The sequence below is a fragment of the Tamandua tetradactyla genome, chromosome 7 (assembly GCF_023851605.1).
Source record: "Tamandua tetradactyla isolate mTamTet1 chromosome 7, mTamTet1.pri, whole genome shotgun sequence".
NCBI lineage: Eukaryota > Metazoa > Chordata > Mammalia > Pilosa > Myrmecophagidae > Tamandua > Tamandua tetradactyla.
In genome coordinates this window covers 38,309,747-38,330,138 of record NC_135333.1, presented here as the reverse complement: position 1 = coordinate 38,330,138, position 20,392 = coordinate 38,309,747, and the positions used below count along the sequence as shown (strand labels likewise).

The 20,392-nt window shown below is 47.7% G+C and overlaps 1 protein-coding gene across 3 annotated transcripts in view; it reads right to left on the bottom strand.

The window, feature by feature from the left end:
* PARVB (parvin beta) overlaps positions 1-20,392 on the bottom strand; it is a 130,801-nt gene that overhangs the window by 58,545 nt on the left and 51,864 nt on the right. For all 3 annotated transcript variants that reach the window (XM_077169127.1, XM_077169129.1, XM_077169128.1), the window contains exon 2: positions 11,480-11,569. In XM_077169127.1, coding sequence (XP_077025242.1) covers positions 11,480-11,569 — 90 coding nt within the window. The remainder of the gene's footprint in view (positions 1-11,479; positions 11,570-20,392) is intronic.

Below are 20,392 nucleotides of genomic sequence, written 5' to 3'. Positions count from 1 at the left end.
TTCACCTGGTGGGAGGCTGGACGATGGGGAGGGGGCCGGGAAGCAGGGAGTGGGGCAGGGGCAAGAAGATGGGGCCTGGGGGCTAGAGCCTCATATTCCAACGTGAGAAGTTAACAGCTTGTGTGGAAATTTGAAACACCCTCCAATGGCAACACAAGCAGGTATTTCAGAGAAAGGATGCAAAATTCCAAAGGAATCCTCCAAAGGAGATTTAAGTCATTGGCTCCAGGGAGAGAGAAATGGGGGTACCTAAAGGGGAAGCTGTTTCCCTAACAAGCCTTACAGAACCCTTTGACTTCTTAATTCAGGTGCAGGTGGATCTTTGAGAGACAGAAACAGATTTTGTTTTTTAATGGAAGGACAGAGGAATCCCTGACCAGTCTAAAATGGAGCTAATAACTAAATAATCAAGTATTTGATCACTGTCATGGTTAGGTCCATGTGTCAACCTTGCCAGGTGGTGGTGCCCAGTTGTCTGGTCGGGCAAGCCCTGGCCTGTCTGTTGCTATGAGGACATTTCATGGACTTAAATCATGATCACGTTGGCTGCATCCACAGTTAGTTACATTTGCAAGCAGCTAAGGGGAATGTCTTCTGCAATGAGTGATGCTTAATCTAATCACCAAAGGCTTTAGATTTCCTGCTTCAGCCAGCCATCCTCTCCTGAGAGTTTGTTGAGGACCTTCATTGAAGCTGCCAGCTCATGGCCTGCCCTACAGACCTTGGACTCTTACCTCCCACAGTTGGGTGAGACACGTTTATCGATTGTATATTTATAGGTATCTCCTGCTGATTCTGCTTCTCTAGAGAACCCTAGCTAATACAATCACTAAATGGGACATCACACACAGGCTCAAGCCAAGTGCTCAACAGACACTGCAGATGTCCATGGAGACTACCATGCCCTGAGAACACAGGAGAAGGACATCGTCCAGCCATGCGAGAGACAGGACCTGGAGCCAGGGCAGCAGGAGTGCCAGCCCCAGGACCCCACCCTTCCCAGGTTAGCCATGTGGGTCTGGGCAATGGACCTCATGACCCTGGCCACTGGGGCTGGGATAGGAATAAAAGTCCCCCCTCCACGCAGCTGTGGTCAGATGAGCCCATTCCTGCCACGCCGGCTTAGGGAAAGCACGTGAATTACATCAGCTATGACTATTCTCATGGGTCTTTCATGGTGGGGTGAATAAGGTCATAGACTCCAAGCCCCTCTTCCAGCTCCCAGCACAGGTCTTGCTGGGCCATTCTGGTGCCCACTTAAGTATCATCAGTGAGGCCATCCCTGGACACCCATCGCCTACCTCCCTGTCTGGTTCTACTCTCCCCACAGCATGGACAAGAGTCTGAGAGTACCTTACAAGTCTGTCTGCTATTGTCTGCCCCAACCAATTTGTGCTCTTGATGACTGGATGCCCAGGGGACAGTCATGGGAACAAAACAGTGATGAGTGACAGGGAAAGAGGAATTACAGGCACATGTGGACAGGGCCCAGCTCTAGGGAGTTCACACCCATCAGCCAAGAGCAGGTGGCTGTGCTGGCGGGGTGGACAGCCCCTGCCGCCTCCTGCAGTGTCGGGCCAGGGGTTGCAGCACATGTGATGCTCTGAGGGACCCGGAGTCTCTGGAAGGTGGGGCTGCGGGGCTCTGAAATGATCAGCCACCTAATCATGCAAGAGCTGGCCTGGCCAGGGACTCCCCCAAATCAGGGGAGGCTCTGGAGTACTTAGAGGCTGCCAAGAATTGCTTTTATCTCTTTGGGATTCTGTAGAATGGATTCCATTTGCTTATTCAGGAAACATGAAGCGTCTGCTGGGGTCTGCCAAGCACTGCCCGAGGGAAAGAAGAAGAGAACTAAATTTCTACAATGTAAGACAAGGTCTCTTATTCTGTGTGTGGGTGCAGAGGAGGGGACAGGGACAGGTGTCAGATTGTTAAAATAACAATCTTGTTATTTTGGTAAATGTTATAAAAGGGAACTGAACAAAGTGCTGTGAGTGACCAGGGATGGAGAATCTGGGGAGTCTGGCAGGCTTCACAGAGGAACTGGCATCTAAGCAGGGCTTTGAAGAGTAAAGAGGAGTTTGCCAGGGGAAGGTTGGGGTGAGAGGAGTGTGCCAGAGCTGCTAAAAAAAGGGAACTGCATGTGCAAAGGCTCAGGGGTTAGAAGTGCAGGGAGTGAGATCTGGGTTCGTGGAGATCTGGTGTGGGGGACAGGGGTGTGGGAAGTGTGGTTCAAGTTTCATGGCTAGGGTCTGACAAGCCCCAACTGCCCAGCTAAGGCAGTTGGCCTTGACCTCATGGTCTTGCACAGCTAATGGGCCTGGCTTTGACCTCGTGGATGCAAGGGAGCCAGCAAACCCATTCAGCTGGAGAGCGACTTGGCAGCAGGGAGGAGGCAGGACTGCAGAGGGAAAGGCAGGCTACAGAAAGAGCCAGAAGCCTGGCACTGTCCAAAGCAAAATGCCCAGCCCCCAGACCAAAGCAAGGGGGCAGGGGACACTCCCCTCCAGCAGGGGAGGAGTTGGGGGAGGCCTGAGGCTGTCTGCGCTGTCTGGCTTCGGTGCCTGGGCAGAGGGGGGAGCCCACAAGGGCCCGGGGCCCGCTCGCTAGTTAGGGCTAGATCTGAAATTAAAGGGAAAGAGAAAAGAAAAGAGACCACAACAGGGGCTGGAGGCAGGAGCCAGGTGCCCACAAAATATGCAGGTGGAGCTGGCCAGGAAGCAGCAGAGACCAAGACTGGGGACCCACACAGGCTCCCCGGAGAGCCGGGGACCCTGGGCTTGTTGGTGGGACTGAAAACTGATTTCAGTGCAACTGGCCAAGCCATTCCCAGGTATGTGATGCAAACTTACAGCAGCAAATTCCTAAAATCTGACAAAGCAGAGGCTATAGTTTTGGAGTCGTGCAGATCTGATGCTGGGGCCAGGGCCCTCCAGGTAATACGCAGGGGGCCACCGGGGAGCTCTGGAGGCGGTTCAGGCTGAGCCGTCGGAGACGCGGTTTTGTCCTCAGTTCCAGACACTCATCTGTACCGTCCACGCACTGGGGGGCTCTGCTAAGGTCAGTGCGGCATCCGAGGGGCTGAGCCAGAAGGCCTAGGGCCCAGGAGACATCTCATCTGACCTCAGCTCTTCCCATTCTCCATCTCCCTCCCCTCCTCCTGCTAAGACGCCTGCCTCCTATATCTACTCACACTAGGGACCTGTGACTTTCTCTCCTTGGGTGGATCTGATGAAGGACAATCTGTCTTTATAACAGCAACTTTGAGTAACTTTATAGGAACAAAATCATGCACTTGATTTTTTAGGTGCAAAATCATGCACCTAAAAAAGAAAAAATGAGCATTCAAGATGGTACTCGGAGGCTGCTAGAGGACAATCTGCCTCCATAATAGCGTCACTTAAAGGTTCATTAGGGCAAAAATGAAGAGAGGAACAGACCCCCGAACCAAACCTGCAGCTACCCCATCTTCCCGCACTCAGCCCTCCCCTCTAGCTGCCCGAACAGCTCCTCTGGACCCCAGCAGGAAAATTATCTAGTTCAGGATCCTTTAAAGACAGAGGCTCGTACGGAACCTGGCTGCCCGCGTGAGCAGAATTCAAACCCAGGACCCTATAATTAAAGACTTTCCCAAATAAGGCCAGCAAGCATTCATAGAAGGACTCAGAATTTTGGTGGGTACATGTGATCCAGGGCTCCCCAACCTGTATCAGCTTGTGCTGATGTCGGCCAGTAGCTCAGATGCTGACTCCTGGATGGCAAAAGCTGTGGGAGTGGCTGGAAAGGCCTTGTGGACCACTCTTCCCACAGTAAATTTGAGAGTCAAACAGGCCTTAGAAATAGAGCAAAGTTTCTCTAAGATTACATGGGAGGACAAAGAAAACCTTAAAAGTCTCTACAAATTACGATGGGAAAGATTTATCCCTCATATTAAATAAATAACCTTAATTTATCCCATCTGCCAAGAGCAAAAAATTCTGACAAAAATGTGAGAGAGGAGCAAGGAGAGAAAGCCAGCTCTTTTATAGTGAGGCTCATATTTCTGTGTTTCTGTGTTTTATGTCTGACTCACTGCTGAAAAATTTTTTAATTGGAGCTATAAAATCTCTATCTGTGTCTATTGTGTTTGACATATTATTTTCCTACCTCTGGATAGAAACCAAAATAATATATAAAGACCCATTAAAGAGCTTTATTCAAATTGCTTAAAAATAAATAAGTGCTTATATACAAATTAATACTCCTAAAGTCCCAGGAATTAAGGAAACCAGACTTCTGCTACTTCCAATGTAAAAAGAATATTCGTAGTACTAAATCCAAATATTTAAAAAATTCAAGTGCAGTCAAACCATGTAGCTGTTGCTGTCACCAATGAGTCCATTTCCTTTTTGGGGAAACCCCTACCCCATGGGAAAAGCCTCTGTTTCCCTGTAGACCATAACTACTGACTATAAGATTTTAACTGTAAATGTAATTCTAGTTCACTTCCACCTCCTTACTTGTAATCTTATGTTTTACAACACTGCTGTTACCTGTAACAATCTACTTGCCCCTGCTGGATTTTTTGTAACCTAATACTTACCTCAGCTCTTGTCAGTCTGACTCACTGACAGTTACACACTTCCAATTAACCATAACCAATCAATCAATTCCTGCCAAAGTCACTAGCTCTCCCTCCCTTTGTGTAAATCCCATAAAATCCCTAAACCCTCTTGACTCGGGGAGATAGACCCAAGCTTGCTTCACTTCTGTCTGCTTACGGGCAGGCGCGTAAGAAACCCCTTTCTCTCTGAAACCCTGTTGTTGCAGAATTGATTCCTGTACACATCAGGCAGTAGGCACATTCTGTCCAGCAACACATATAATTTAGGAAAACTTTTGGCAAATGGACAGGTTTAATATTGTTAAATTAAAACTGTATGTCTTCTGAGTTATATATATTAAGTATAATACAAGCAGAAAAGGTTTTTCTACTCCATATGCTCTTCCTCAATTCATACAGATTTTTACTGATTAAATAAAGTACATTCTATCTACTAGATGTTTAACATGATGAAAAATGTTCATTTGCGTTTGTTCTAGTTTGCTAGCTGCCAGAATGCAACACTCCAGAGATGGATTGGCTTTTAGTAAAAGGGGATTTATTTTGTTAGTTCTTCAGAGGAAAGGCAGCTAACTTTCAACTGAGGTTCTTTCTTACACAGGAATGCACAGGGTAATCTTTGCTGGCCTTCTCTCCAGGCCCCTGGGTTCCAACAACTTTCCCCAGGATGATTTCTTTCTCCATCTCCAAAGGCCTAGGCTGAGCTGTGAGTGCTGAGATGAGGTATGCTGAGCTGCTTGGGCTGTGCTACGTTGCACTCTCTCATTTAAGCACCAGCCAATTAAGTCAAATATCATTCACTGCAGCAGGCATGCCTCCTAGCCGACTGCAGATGTAATCAGCAACAGATGAGTTCACGTACCATTGGCTCATGTTCGCAGCAACAGAACTAGGTGCCTTCACCTGGCCAAGTGGACAACTGAATCTAAGTACCACAGTGTTTAACCAAAATGAGCTATTATTCTGACGTATTTTGTTTCAAGAGTGATTTATTGTGTCTTATAGGATGACGGCTTGGAGAAAATTTCCAACATCTTTTTGGCAACTTAAGAATCTAAGGTGAGCAGGATGCATTGTGTTTCGTCTTAAAGAAAATTGACTGCATGCTGCAGAATGAAAAACAGGTAAGTGTAAAACAAAAACCTAAATGGATATGGAAAGTTGTAGAAGGGTTACGGTAATGAGTTTTATTTGTCATGATCAACAATGACTAACACTTTATAGGCATATTTATAAGATTTTTTAAAGAGCCTTTGTGTCAAACAGTAGATTCATGCAAAACTAGATTTGGTTTTCTCTGTTAAAATGATGAAATTTTCTTGGGTTAGTGGTCTGGTCCTAGTGAGAGTTCATAAAAAGTTTTTCTTAACAATCTAAGTAATCTGTCTAAAAGGCAAAAATCCTATATCATATTAAAATAATATCCTCATTGATACTTATATTGAAATTATCATCTTTACTTATTTAAGAGAAGACCTCTCATTCTTTAAAAAATTAAGCTTTTGCTTTCTTTTTTGAAATATCATGTAACTGCCTCTACGTATTTTTAAAATATTTTACTGTCACTCTGGTTAAGTAGTGGGTAAACAACTATTGTTTATCAGTGACCCATGATCCTATTTAGCCAAATATTCAAACCTCCTGACAGCTTCTGACATCTTGCTTTCTCAAAACCAAACCCTATTTGGAACTGTCTTTGGGATTTCCCAGAGGGCACCTGGAAAATCGCAAAGGATTTGTTGTTTCGCCTTATAAAGAGAGAGGTACTAAAAATAGTTAGGATCATTTGGTATGAGTTGGATGGAAAGTGTTGTCAAATTAAAAGGGATTTTCTAGCCTTCTGTTGTTAAAATTCATATGGGTAAAGTGTACTCATATAAATATTTAGAGATTACATATAATTTCTAGAGATGTGACAATGTTCTCCCTGGCCATGATTTTCCTGACAGTGATTTGCACGCCATTATACAAAAAGAAAGTAACAGTTTTTGGTCATATTAGTTATTCTTTTAAAATGCCACAAAAACAACCACATTTCCTTGTCAGTTATATTGTTTTACTCTGCTGCATCTCTGAAAGTATTTACAATCAGCTACAGGTCAGAGCCTCATCTTCAACAAAAGTAAAAAAATGGGGGTGAGGGCTTTAAATAAGAAGCAAGGCAAGTACATAAATCATGTTCCACCTGTCAATTAGCATAACCCTGGTAAACCCATAAAGGTGGGACAGTTTCAAACTGCTGGCCATCCCTAGAACCCCAAAGATACCCCGTTCTTTCAAGTGTCCTGGCTTCCTTTGCTGCAGCCTGCAGGAAAATCCTGTATACTCTAAACTCAACTCCAATTTGTCTTTGGACACCTTCCATCCCCACTAAGAATTTAAGTGGAAAGGGGGAAGAGAGAAATGAGACAAAATAAAGAGGTAGAGAGATTTCAAATGAGTTGAGCGGTTATCCTGGAGGTTATTCTTATGCATTATATAGACATCCCTTTTTTCAGTCTAAGGTACAGTAGAGTGGCTGGAGGGAAATGTCTGAAAATGTAGAGCTGTGTTCCAGTAGCCATGTTTCTTGAAGATGACTGTATAATGACATAGCTTTTCACAATGTGACTGTGTGATTGTGAAAACCTTGTGTCTGATGCTCCTTCTATCTACAGTATGGAAAGATGATTTAAAAATATGAATAAAAATAAACAAATAATAGGGGGAACAAATATTAAAATAAATTGAGTAGATTGAAGTACTAGTGATCAATGAAAGGGAGTGGTAAGAGGTATAGGAAAAAAATAGGGGGAACAAAGGTTAAACTAAATCGGGTAGATGGAAATACAAGTGGTCAATGAGAGGAAAGGGTAAACAGTATGATATGTATGAGTTTTTTCTTTTTACTTTTTCTGGAGTGAAGCAAACGTTCTAAGAAATGATCATGGTGATGAATATACAACTATGTGATGATATTGTGAGCCATTGATTGTACACCAAGTTAAATGTTCATATTTTAAGAATGTTTGTGTCTGTATGTTGTTTTGTCAACAAAAATAAAAATAAAAATAAAAGAATTTAAGTGCAGACTCTACATCCCACCCTTGGCCCTCTTCTCATGCTGAAGGGAAGAGAAACAAAATTCAAGGTGGTCCCTATTGCATTGACACCCCAATCTCTGAATCCTCTGAAATGACACCCCTGGCAATGCCCACGGCCCTCTCAGATGGGGATGTGGTATCACTAAAAACTTGGCCAGTCTGTGTCCTGAGTTCTGGCGAGATAGTCATTACATCCTTGTAATTTCCGATGAAGGAGCCTCTTAAGTTATTCATGGTGGGTCCAGGGCCACACAGACTGCTGGATAGCTCAGACGCCAAACAGGCGGCTCCGGGTGGGGCAGGCACACCTGAGCCTTAGGGCAGGGACTGGCTGCCCTAGAAAGGCCCACCCTGTGATTAGAGAGTTGGGGCTTTGAGCCTCATCAAGTCAGCCTGACCCCTTGACCTCTGGGAGGGGAGGGGGCTAGAGATGGGGTTCAACCACATGGATGCTGAGCCGACCAATCAAGAAAAGGCATGACCCCCCCCCCCCATAAACTCGGGATATCAAAGCTGCACCGCTCGGGTCTGAGGCCCTCCCAGATCTCACCCTGTGCGTCTCTTTTGGCTCCTTCTTATTTGTATCCATTTCCTATAATAAAGTTTTAACCCTAAGTATAGTACTTTCAGTGAGTTTTGTGAGTCGTTCCAGCGAATTAGGGAACCAAGGGGGGCTGGGAACCCCCAAATTTGTAGCCAGTTGGTCAGAAGCATAGGCAGCCTGGACTCCCGCGCCTGCTTGTGGCTGGTGCCTGCAGGATGATGTCTCAGAGGCTTGCCCTCATCTGTGGGGTCTGGCACAGCTTGGGCAGAGGCAGAATTGAATTGAGCTGAGTTACTGCACTCTGGAGTTGATGTCAGAAGTTGCAGAAGTTTCTGGCACTTAAGTGCTGCCCAGGATCGCAGCTGGAAGCAACAGAGCTCCCCAAATTAGACAAACAAGGGTTTTCTCATCTCCATGGTCCTTAACCACATTTCTCAATGCAGAATAGCATAAAAGTACCCGGGGTCCCCCAACCTCCTTTCATGCATGGTCCTGAAGACGCTGGGGCCCACTGAAAGTCTGGGAAGTGCTGCCGTGGAGCTGGTCTGAGCAGCCGCCAGGAGGCCAGGAGGGCATGGCGAGCCCCCATACCACAGGAGGTTATCTGTCCAGCTCCGGGAGGGCGCTCAGCAGAGGCTGGACTCCCCGGGCCATGGAGGTGCCCTGAGTGTGTGCCTCATCGCCACCAGCATCCCGAGACCAGGGTCTTCTAGTCATCAAATCTACCCTACAGGAAGCTGAACAGCCGGAGGTACATCTGCAGAAGTGTCTGGTAACTCAAAACAGGTGTCACCGTCCTCCTTCACCCTTTAGCAGCTCTGCTGGCCGCTGCTGGCACCCTTCAACAGAAGCAGGGTCCCAAGGAGCCCACAGTCCTGGGGAGCAGGAAGAGTGGGTGCCTCTCCATCTGAGAGGGTCACAGGCATCAGGGAGGGGGACTGGGCATGGTTCAAAGGGTCCAGAGGCCTGGGAGTCAACAGGCACTGGGGCATAGCCCACCTCACTTTCCCTCTGCTCAGCACGAGGAGAAGGGGGAGCAAGAGGCAGAAGGGAGGGTCTCAGCTTAAATTCATGGGGGTACTGAACCCCCACCAATCTGGGCAGGTATGACAAAGGACTTACCACCGGCCATTAAACCATCTGTGTCTACCTCGGTGCCCACTAGGGCAGGACCGGGCCATCTGCCTCCGCCACAAGGATCTAGAGAGGCCTGTGCAGTGGGCACAAGCCCCAACCTGGGAAGCAAAATGCCTGTGTTTAAATTCCAGCTCCTCACTTACTTGTGAGAGGCCTTGGGCTGGTCATTTAACGTCTCTGTGCCTCAGTTTCCTCATCTGTAAAATGGGGGTAATCGGAAACATTGGAAGTAGATTCTCAGGGTTAGCTACGAAACAACTTTTAGGAGCCAAATGAGATTAAACGTACAGAAAAGGCTTTAGAAAGAGTAAAGCACAGTACAGATATTCACTGTTAATTTAATGCTAATGCTGATGTTCTAACTAGTTCTCAGATGAGTGGAGCCTCTGTGTAAAGAAGCCCCCAGGGATCCTGCAGAGCTCACTGCCCTTCCTGCTGGCCATGGCCCAGGAGAGGCAGCTGGGGGCCGCACCACCCAGGCACAAAGGAAAGAGGGCCGCTCCTAGTGGGAGCAATTTCAGAAAGATGACAAGACAAGACTAAGGCCCAAAGGAAGGGCAGGCTAAAGGTATTACTTATGAAGTAATGGCCTGTATTTTGCTTTGTAAAAGCTGCTAGAAGGCAATGTACCAGAAACGGAATGGCTTTTTAAAGGGGGTATTTAATAAGTTGCAAGTGTACAGTTCTAAGGCTGTGAAAATGTCCAAAGTAAGGCATCCAGGGAAAGATGCATTGATTCAAGAAAGGCTGATGGGTTCTGGAACACCTCTTTCAGCTGGAAAGGCACATGGCGACATCTGCAGCTTTCTCTTCTCATTTCCTAAAGCTTCCCTGGAGGCATTCTCCTACATCTCCAAAGGTCTCTGGTTGTGTGCCCTCTGTTGGCACTTGCCAAAATGGTTCCCTCTTAAAGGGCTCCAGTAAGCAACCCCCCCTTGAATGAGTGGAGGCACATCTCCATGGAAACCTTCTACTCAAAACATAACACCCACAACTGGGTGGATCACATCTGTATGGAAACAATAAAAAAGCTCCCACCCAGCAATACTATATGCGGATTAAAGAACAAGGCTTTTCTGGGTTCCATGACAGATTCAAACCAGCACAGCCTGGCATATAAATATGTATAATAATCCTCCAGTTCTCTAAGGTCCTCTTGGTCCAAAGCAGTGGTTCTCAAGCAGGGGCAACTATGCCCTCCTGGGAACAATAGACAATGCCTGGGAACATGGTTGGCTGTCACTACCGGCATCTAGTGGGCAGAGTCCAGGCACGCTGACCTATATCCTCCAGTGCACGAGTCAGCCCCCCACACTAAAGAATTATCCGGCCCCAAATCGTCAACAGGGTCATGGCTGAGAGCCGTTGCTCTGAAGCGTATTAACCGCAGGTGAATGTCCAAACCTTGGGCCAGTCCCCAGTTGACTGTTCCCAGGAGAGAGTCACTTAGGAGCATCTGCCTGGAAAGCAGCTTCAGTCATGCTCAAGACCATTAACAACCACCAAAGAAAAGCTGCGCCCCTCCAAGAAGAAAGAGAGAGCCCCCCATGGCCCTGAGGAACCCTGGGGACACGCCCTGCACTTGGCTCCAACTGGACCGGGCAGAACGTGCGTTTGCATTTCCTCTCTGCCAATTCCTGCTGGTCAGGGGACTGTCCTGGAAACTAGAAGAGAGCGCTCCACCAGGACTTCCCTTTGAGCCAGGGTTTGGAAATAAATGGAATGTTCCAGGTTTGCCTTCCAGATTGATAGGATCCCAAAATACACTTTAAGGAAAATGTGTCCAGGCCGTCACCCCATTAGTGCTGGACTGAGAGGCAACCCCACAGAAATATGAGCAGGGACGCTGACCACAGAGCCAGCCCCACCCTGCAAGACCCAGGCCTCGGAGAGGCCAGAGATGGGGGAACAAAACCTACTAGGGGAGCATCTGCTTTTATCTTACAGACTTTTCTAAATATGACCTTGAGCTATGGCTGGACTTAAATGCTATCCAGTATGATGTCTGATGAAAGGCTGTTAGTTATCATGCTCTCGTCGGCCTTGCTGAGACCAACTGAACACCCTGGAAGCTTGTCTGTCTCATGACAGGGAGCTGGAGGAGGCACATACCTAGCAGGGTGTCATCGGGGTGAACGTCCCCTGAGGCAGGGCACATGGGCAAGTTGATGGCATTCTTGCCTTCTTCCTGAAGGTCACTCACTGTTGAGCAAAAAGAGAAAGGTTAGTATAAACCCGATACCAAGGCCTTGCCTGCTGGCAGTGGACACAGAGGAAAAGCAGCTCCTGTTTTTAAGACATTGCACAAACATTTCTAAATGGCTGGCTGCCCAGAAGGAGCCCAAGGAAAAACACCCTGACCCCAAGAATACATCCTGCAATTCTTCCCCTGTTCCAGAGGTTTCCCGATGCCCGCCAAGCCCTGCCAGCCTGTCTTCACTGCTCCCTGGGGCCCATGACAAAGAAAACACAGGTTCCAGATGTCTCCTGATCATCCTGCAGTTGCTGAGGCAGACAGAGCTTAGACCGCAGCCATGGGGCTGCAGCGCATCCCCTCCCACCACTGGGGAGCTGCGGGCCAGGTCGTGGACAGGGTGTATGACGGCCCTTCCGGGCAGGTGTACAGAGGAGTCCAGCATTTAAAGTGGCGCCACTGTCGACAGCCACCACGTTGATGGACGGCACTCTCACGGAAGGCAATGCCCAGGGTTCAGGCGTGCAATAGAATCCAGCAGAGTGAATCCAGATGCCTAGAACTGGAAACACCATGACGTCCAAGTCCAGGGCTCCAAACTGAGCGTGAGCTGGGGGCGGAGGTGGGGGTAGAGGTGGGGGCGGAGGTGGGGGCAGAGGTGGGTCTACGGTCAGAAGCCTACGTGATTAGAGGACCCCTGGTCTCCCCTCCCTGGAGAGACCCTCCAAGAAGACACCTCGAGTCCTTTAGGCCACATCCACAGGAGAGCAGCCCTGGCCAGGGGAACCCAGGAGAATAACACCCCTACCCTCTAACCTGGTGTTTCCTTCCACCGGCTTCCATCAAATCCCAGGCCCCAGTCCCAGAGATCTAAATTCGGCGGGTGCAGGGTGGGGACAGGCCCCTGTAGGCTTTGACAAGCCCTGGTGGTGATTCTGCAGGCCAGCCCCAGTGGAGACCAGCATTGGAGCCTCCTGTGGTGATGGACCAAACCACGTCTCCCACAAAGACATGTTCAAGTCTGGCCCCATGGGTGTGGGTTCACCCTGAAGATTAGGGGAGGCCAAATGGCACAGGGTGGGCCTCCACCCAGATGGCTGAGTCCTCATGCACAGAGGAGGAGCCAGAGAAAGAGAAAAAGAGCCATATGGCCGAAACAAATGTACAGCCACAAGCCAAGGAATGCCAAGGATTGCAGCAAGCACTATAGACTCCAGGAGAAAGCATGGCCTGGTGACACCCTGATGTCGGACTTTGAGCCTCCAAAACAGTGAGACCATAGATTTGTGATTTGAGCCACCCCTGCCGTGCTATCTGTCACGGCAGCCCTGGCAGACTAAGACATTGGTCCTAAGCCACAACTCCCCCACCCCCAGTGACAACGGCCAAGAACCTTCTCGTCCTCTTGAGATGTTTTTGGGGGGTGAGAACCTATTTCCTTTTTCAACATTGCAGGCACCTCAAACCTTTATCACACCCAAGGGGCAGGTGACAGAGCAGCAAGGGATGCAGCAAAAAGGCTTTGGAGAAGGCAGGACAGGGGTGTCCCATTCTTGCTGACACAGTGACCCCAGCAAGTCCCATTCTCCTCTCTGAGCCCATTTTCTCACATGTCATCTGGGGATAATAGAACAAATATTTCAGGGTCCCACGAAGGACTGAACGAAACAAGGTACAGCAAATTCCCAGCCTGGAGCCTGACGCATAGTGGGCTCTTGGCATATGGCTGTAGCCCCAAATTTGGGGACAGTTCATCCTCCACCCCTTGCAAAGACAAATGGCAGGGCCCCTTCCCCCACCCCTGGCACCAGCGTCCCTAACATCAGTGGAGGTCCTGGAACAAGGCTTTTAAAAAGTGGGCCCTCTCCAGGGAGCTCAAGATTCCAATACGCAGCACACACAGCCTCCTCCCTCCTCCCCCACCCCCCCCAAAATGTGAGAGCATCCTGAGAACAGACCCCAGGAACTACTCATGTTCTTAACCAAACATAATCAGCTTCATTCCATGCAAGAAAGCAGACAAAAGTTAATTTAATGAGAAAAAAAAATTAACGAATTTTTTTAATCCCCTCTGCCCTACTTCCCTAAAAATATTCCAAAGATCCCTATGGATCTCCCAGACTAATTCAGAAAACAGAAGCCAAATCTCATTGATGACTTTTACTAAACAGAGCTGATAGTGGTTATTCAGGGTTATGAACTTGTGAATTTCATCTATTCTCTAAAAAGTATTTGTAACCCCCACATCATTACTTCCCGCACTTTCACAGTCGTCTGCAGACACAAGCAGCGAAAAATCTGAATCTTCCAAGGTGTTGAGGAAAGCAATGCTGGACCTTCTTGTCTCAGCTCTCAGGCTGCCAACAAAGGTCACTTTTGTGGTTATGTTGAAGGCCAGGTTTTTTGCATTTTTGTGCTTTGTTGGGTGGTTCTGCTGTTTAAAATGGACCCCGGGTGCAGTCCCAAACTGCTACCTAGCATCCTGATGCACCTGCCTCTGTCCCTAAGTGCAAGGAGGATGGAACGGGCCTTACAGAGAAAACGCGTGTGTTGTTAAGGCAGCTGGCCATGAGCTCAATGTTGAATGAATTGACGATATACAATGAATACGGTGTCTTTAAACAGAAACACACATAAAAGGAGGTTATGCATTGATTAAAGTATCATTACTAGAGGCGTGCAAAAATCTAAGCCTGTTTTCCCCCCCCCGAGTGATGGTCCTGCAGTTCCTGATTTAGCCTGTGTCATGACTTTATAGAACACAATGACCAAGAATAACGAGAATCAACTGTATCTGCAAAGAGCCTTCAAAGGCAGTAAAATAAAGGAGGTGATTTTTTCACAGAAATCCTCATTCACTATCCTTGGGAACTAGGTATCCTGGGAAGACCGTGGGACTCCCAAGTCCCCTTTCCCAGGTAGACATGACAAAAGGAGGATACAACGAGGCCCAGGGAGCTCCTTTCCAGCTGGGGCCACCAGCAATGGTTGCGTCCACCAACTTAAGCCAAGGAAGGACAAACCCAGGTTCAGGTAAGCAAAAGGTCGAACAGGTTGGCTTCGAGGCACAGGTGAGCTGCACAGGTACGTCATTCACAGTGAGCTCACATCTCCCCCAAGAAAGATGAAGAAATGCCACACACCGCACTGCCTACCTGGACTTCAGACAGAGGCCAGAGGGCCTGGGGGGAAGGAGCGGGGGCAGGTCTGGGAAAGGCCCTGATTTCAAAAACACGGAGGGGGAGGAGAAGGGAATGACATTTTCAAAGCATGGAAACTGGGTCACATAAAAACAGAAATGTCCACACCATATTTGAACATCAAAGATAACATTAAACAGGGACGGGGATCTCACGAACTTAATAAACAGGCGATGCTGGCTCCATTTAACAACACATGTTATGCATAAAGATACCCCCACGCTGAACCCCCCCAAGAGGAGGGAGGAAGGAGAGTAGGGGAAGGAATGGCGGGGGGACAAGCCCAGCGGCACACACAGTACAGGGGTTAGGAGCCCAGATCTAAGGTCTGACTGTCTCAGGTTCAAATCTTGCTTGTCCACTGCTTTACTAAGCCTTAGTTTCCTCTTCGGTATCCCAGGGGTGACAGTGGTACCTACCCAGAGGGAGGGCTGTTCCCAGAAATTAAAAAGTGCTGAGCAGTTGGCTCAAAGCAAATGCTCTATAAGTGGGAGGGACACCGAATGTGGATTAAGAACACCTTCAGATGGGGCTCCAAGAGAGGAAAACTCACGGATGCAGTAGAGGGTGTGGTACCTCACTTCAGGAGGCAGCAGGAAGGCTGCCTGGAGGAGGCAGCAACTGAACTGAAGATGGCAAGAATCAGGAAAAGGACACGGTAGTGTTTGGGGGAAGCCACACCTGCCCATCATGTGGACACAGAAACGCTTGAGGGTAAACTAGATGCTCCTTCTGGGCTCTGCTGTCTGGGGAGTCGTGGGTCTCCAAGGGACATGACCCCTTTGTCAAACAGCTTCTGGTCTACATCTGATTACCATCGTCAGAAGATCAGCCCCATTTTGGGAAGGAGAGGCTCCCCTTGAAGCTACGGCTTTTTCCTGGGGAGCTGAGCCTGCCAGTTTAGTGGCTTTTAGTTAATTCCAGGAATGTTTTGGGTTTTAAAGTATGGGTCCTTTTGCCAAAAAGACAAACACTTCAAAGATGCGAGATGCCGGCTGTGCTGCATCCCAAAGAGAGACGCGCTTGGCCGGAGTGAGCTGGCGCGCTTCCACAGCAGCGTCTGGTCTGCATACTGGGTGTGAGCACTCAAAGGGCGCACAGCTCGATTTCATGAGACCGGTGATGAAGGGAGGGGAAGACAGCCTCTTGCTTGTTTTGAGATGAATGCCTTCGTCCACATGAAACCCAAATGACAAACCATGAGGGAGAGGATGCCAATGTGTCTACACTGTGTGAATGGCTCGCCTTCTAGCAGCCAGCGACTCACCTGGCGGAGCGGGTGAGAGGATGGAGGACCACATGGGAGAGAGATGCGAGGGGATCCGTTTGATCTACAACTTCTCTGTGGGGATAGCCACATCTCAGCTCAGACCTCGGTGTCAGTGGAAAGTGTGGGCTGTAAGCGCTAGATCTGAATTTTCTAGAAAGGCTGGAAATCGGGGAAGTTTGTGGGGAATCTCTTAGTTTATAAATGTGCGCCAGCAAAGGGCCACCAGTTTGCGACCTCTGGGCACAGTAAATTTCTAAGGCCCATGGGAAGAGGGCAGAGGGCCACTAAAATTTCCTGAGCAACTACTACATGCCGGCACTTTCCATACGGTCCTCTAGTTTAACCTCCTAGCAAGCCTGGGAGGCAGTGGCTGGGTCCTAGTTGGGCACTCGTGGATCAACAGGAAGCCCCCTGATCTAAACTGCAGTCAGGATTGAATCCACTTCTACCTGGGTCTTGCAATTCGCTGTGCCCAGCTTATTGGTCACCTCCTTCAGGAAGCCCTCCCTAATTCCCCCAGGGGTTCTCCTCCCACCCCTGGCTCCTCTCTGCCCACAGCTCTGTAACACTCTCCTTCCTGGACCATCTGCCCCCACCAATGCTAATTCAGCTCTGGACACACAGGAGACCTTTAAAAATATTTGTGGCACAGCATGAGGCAGGGCTTAGAACCGTGGTTGTAGATCCTACTCTCCACTCCCAAGCGACATGATCTTGGGCAACCCTCAGTTTCCATGTGTGAAATGGGAATAATACACATCAAAGGGAGCTTTCAAAGGTTAAATGAGAAGAGTCAGCACTCTTGAATGAATGAATAAATGAATGAATAGGTATTCCATGCTTCCACGCTTTTTCCATCACACCACCCAAAGATTGAGCAAGTTAAAAAAAATTCTCCTGATTTGGAATCATGAGAGCATAAAAAGAGGAAAGAGAATTGGAAACGGAAACCCGGGCACTTAAAAGCACTTCATAAAACACCCACCAGTGACACCCCAAGCCAAATTCAAAGGCCGTGGCCTTGATTTTTTTTTTCTTTTTAATCTTTTACTTTGCATGGTTTTAAAAAATTATTATTTATTTAGTTATCCATTTATACATGCATGCATACATACATACCTAGACTTTCTCCAAAAAAAAAAAAAAAGGATTTTAGGTGGCTATTCTTTTTCTTTTGACATTACTTTTAGGAAAACACAATCTTGAAAGCAGGCTGGTTCAAAGAGCAAGGTTAACTTAAGGGAAAGCATAAATCTGCGTTCAAGAAAGGCTTGTGGACTTTAGGAGCTGGGACAGAGGGGACACTCACAGCCCACCCTCCAAAGAACTCGGGGCTGGAAGCTTGGAAGTGCTTTGGGCCAACCAGCAGGTGGTCAGCTGAGGAAATAAAGGCCTGGGGGGGAGGGGCTATGAGGGTGAAGATTTCATTTCCTGACATTTGTCTAAATGTGTCACTTCAACACAGCAGGGAGTCTTCACTACCTATGGAGACTTTTAACACCCTATGTCCACTCCCTGGCTGTCACAGGGAACAAAAGATCAGGGGAGACATCTCAGGGAGCCACGCCTGAGCCAGGATCAAAGAGAAATCAACAACAAAAAAAGCTGCTGTCCTTTACCTGATCCCCACTAAAAATAACTTGAAAACGACTGAAGCTGCCTCAATTTGGGACATTAACCCTCCCTCTTCAAGACATACCCGCTCCTAGGTACGCCGATGGTAACCAGAGAAGGTGCACGGTCTTCCCAGTTGCCAGGAAAAATAAAGCAGGCTGACAAAAGTCACATCTCTGCCAGCCTGCCCCACGCTGGCTCCTCTCCCCGCTGGGGAAGGGAAGAGCCTCAGAATCCAGAGACCGTTAACTGCTATGTGTTTAAAGTAGGACCCCAAAGAGGCCTCTATTAAATAAGGTTTTCCAGGCCTCCTCCAGGGAAATGAGAGCTTTCTATGAATTTTCCAACTTCCATCTGTGCTCAGAAGGGTAGCTTCTTAGCAGAAGATGTAATTTATCAGAATAATTAAATTCATCGGCCGTGAAGGTCTTCGTTAACAGAGCAGCTCTAAAAATAAAGCAAATCGTATTTCACGTGAAGATCTCGCAGCTCAGTCGAGTTAAAATAAGGTCCAAATAAGATCTAAACAAGTACAGAAACGCCACCAGATTCGACAGCTGGGGGGCAGGGCACAGGGTGGGGGGAACAGGTGAGAGAAGATGCCGGACAACCTTTTCTGACAACCAAGGATAAGGAGTTGGCACGAGCTACAGGCACTAATTCAAAGAGGTGAGTTATTTCTGGCTTATGACAAAATAATACACGTAAAGAGCTTGAAATGCGAGGTCCCACCATTCCCAGAGAGGGGAGGGGGGTCAGAAACTCCTGGTTCAATCTCCAGGCTTCCAGGGATTACAAATTGGCTGGATGACAATGTCTTACCCAGGACAAAATGCAATGATTGCTAACCACCTGGGGGGAAGCAACTGCCCTTCCTGACCTGGAGATGGGAAAATATTGAAATTACTTTCACTGATCCATGTAGCAAAACTGAAAAGAAAGAGCCTCTTAACCTTTACAGTGGCAGAGTGGGTTTGTTTTTCCTGAGCTTTGGAGGGATGCATTATGGCCTTGTTGTACAGGATGCAAGCCCAATCTAAGGAGCTCAGGAGATTTATGTCTATTTAATTCACCGGAATGTCGAAGCAGAGGTTACATTTCTGAACTTCACTGGCAAGGACCACGGGAATAAGAGAGCCTAGACCATAACGACTGCTCAGCCTGAAATCTGACTTATGGGGGCGCAAGGTTCATCCCATGTCTCCACATGAATATAAGTTTAGCAGTTAACATGAATGTGGGAGCATTTCAATACAGTAAAATCAAAAGGCAGTCGACGGGTGTTACTGACCCCACGTAAAAAGCTCGCAGCTAGAGATCTGCTCTACTCAGGCAATGGCAAATCGCAGGTTGAACAGTCTGCTGACCGAACAAACATTTAAAGGGGGCCTTGGGGGGGCGTGGATGTGAGGCTGAGGCAGGTGAACATGACCTGCAGGCCCGCCCCCCCTCCCCCAACTGCTGGCGGCTGGCAACCAAAAGTCTAGCACTGCACCTGGCACCCAGAGGTTGGGAAGCAACACATGTACAATTAATTAAATGTAATACATATTATTGTGTTGTTAACACGTGTCAAAACAATCTAACATATTAATGGAAAAAACAGAAAAATTCAACACTATATGTTTCAATGTGTGCATATCTAAATGTACAGAAAAAGGAATGAAAGGATATGCTCCAAAATGACAAGAGTGGCATTGCCCCTTGGAGGGATGAGTGTTTGAAGGAAAGGAGGATGAAGGAGGCTTTGTCACCACACTGTGTTCGGGTGTCACTAGTGAGATAAAACTGTATCTGGGAGGAGGCCTGCAGGAGGATGCAGAGTAGGAAGCTCCAGGAATCAGCCCCTCCACCAAAACAATCATTAAAAAGGCAGACGTGTCTGAATCAACTACTTCAAAACTCCAGAGCCCATCAGAACACTGTAGAGCATCCAGGGAGGAGGGAGAGGAAGAAGCTGGTAAACTATGGTCAAGACCAGTGAATTGCTCTCTCCACAAAGTACCTACCGTCACCAATCCTCCACTAGCACGACAGGCAAAAGCAGCTGGCTGGTGCCAAAAGGGACATAAAAATCCACTATCCCAAGATTTGGAGTGGCTAAAAAGCATATGAGAAGATGCTCAACATCACTAGCTGTTAGGGAAATACAAATCAAAACCACACTGGGATATCTCACACCCACTAGAACGGCTATGAGTAGAAAAACAAAAAATTACAAGTGCTGGAGAGGAGATGGAAAAATAGGAACACTCTTTCATTGCTGGTAGGAATGTAAAATGGTGCAGCCGCTGTGGAAGACAGTTTGGCAGTTCCTCTGAAAATTAAATCTAGAACTGCCATACGACAAAGCAATCCCACTTCTAGGTATACGCCCAAAAGAACTGACAGCGGAGATTCAAACAGGTATTTTCACACTGATGCTCACTGTGGCTTCATTCACAACTGCCAAAAGATGGAAGCAACTCAAGTGTCCATCAACTGATGAATGGATAAGCAAAATGTGTGTCTGCACACACACACACACGCACACGCACACACAAATGGAATTCAGCCATAAAAAGGAACAAAGTTCTGATACATATAACAACACAGATAAAATTGGAAGACATCATGTTTAGTGAAATAGGCCAGGCACAAAAAGACAAGTTTTGTATGATCTCACCGATATGAAATAATTAGAATAAGCAAACTCATAACAATCAGAATCTAGAATATAGGTTACCAGGGGATGGGGAGGAAGTAGG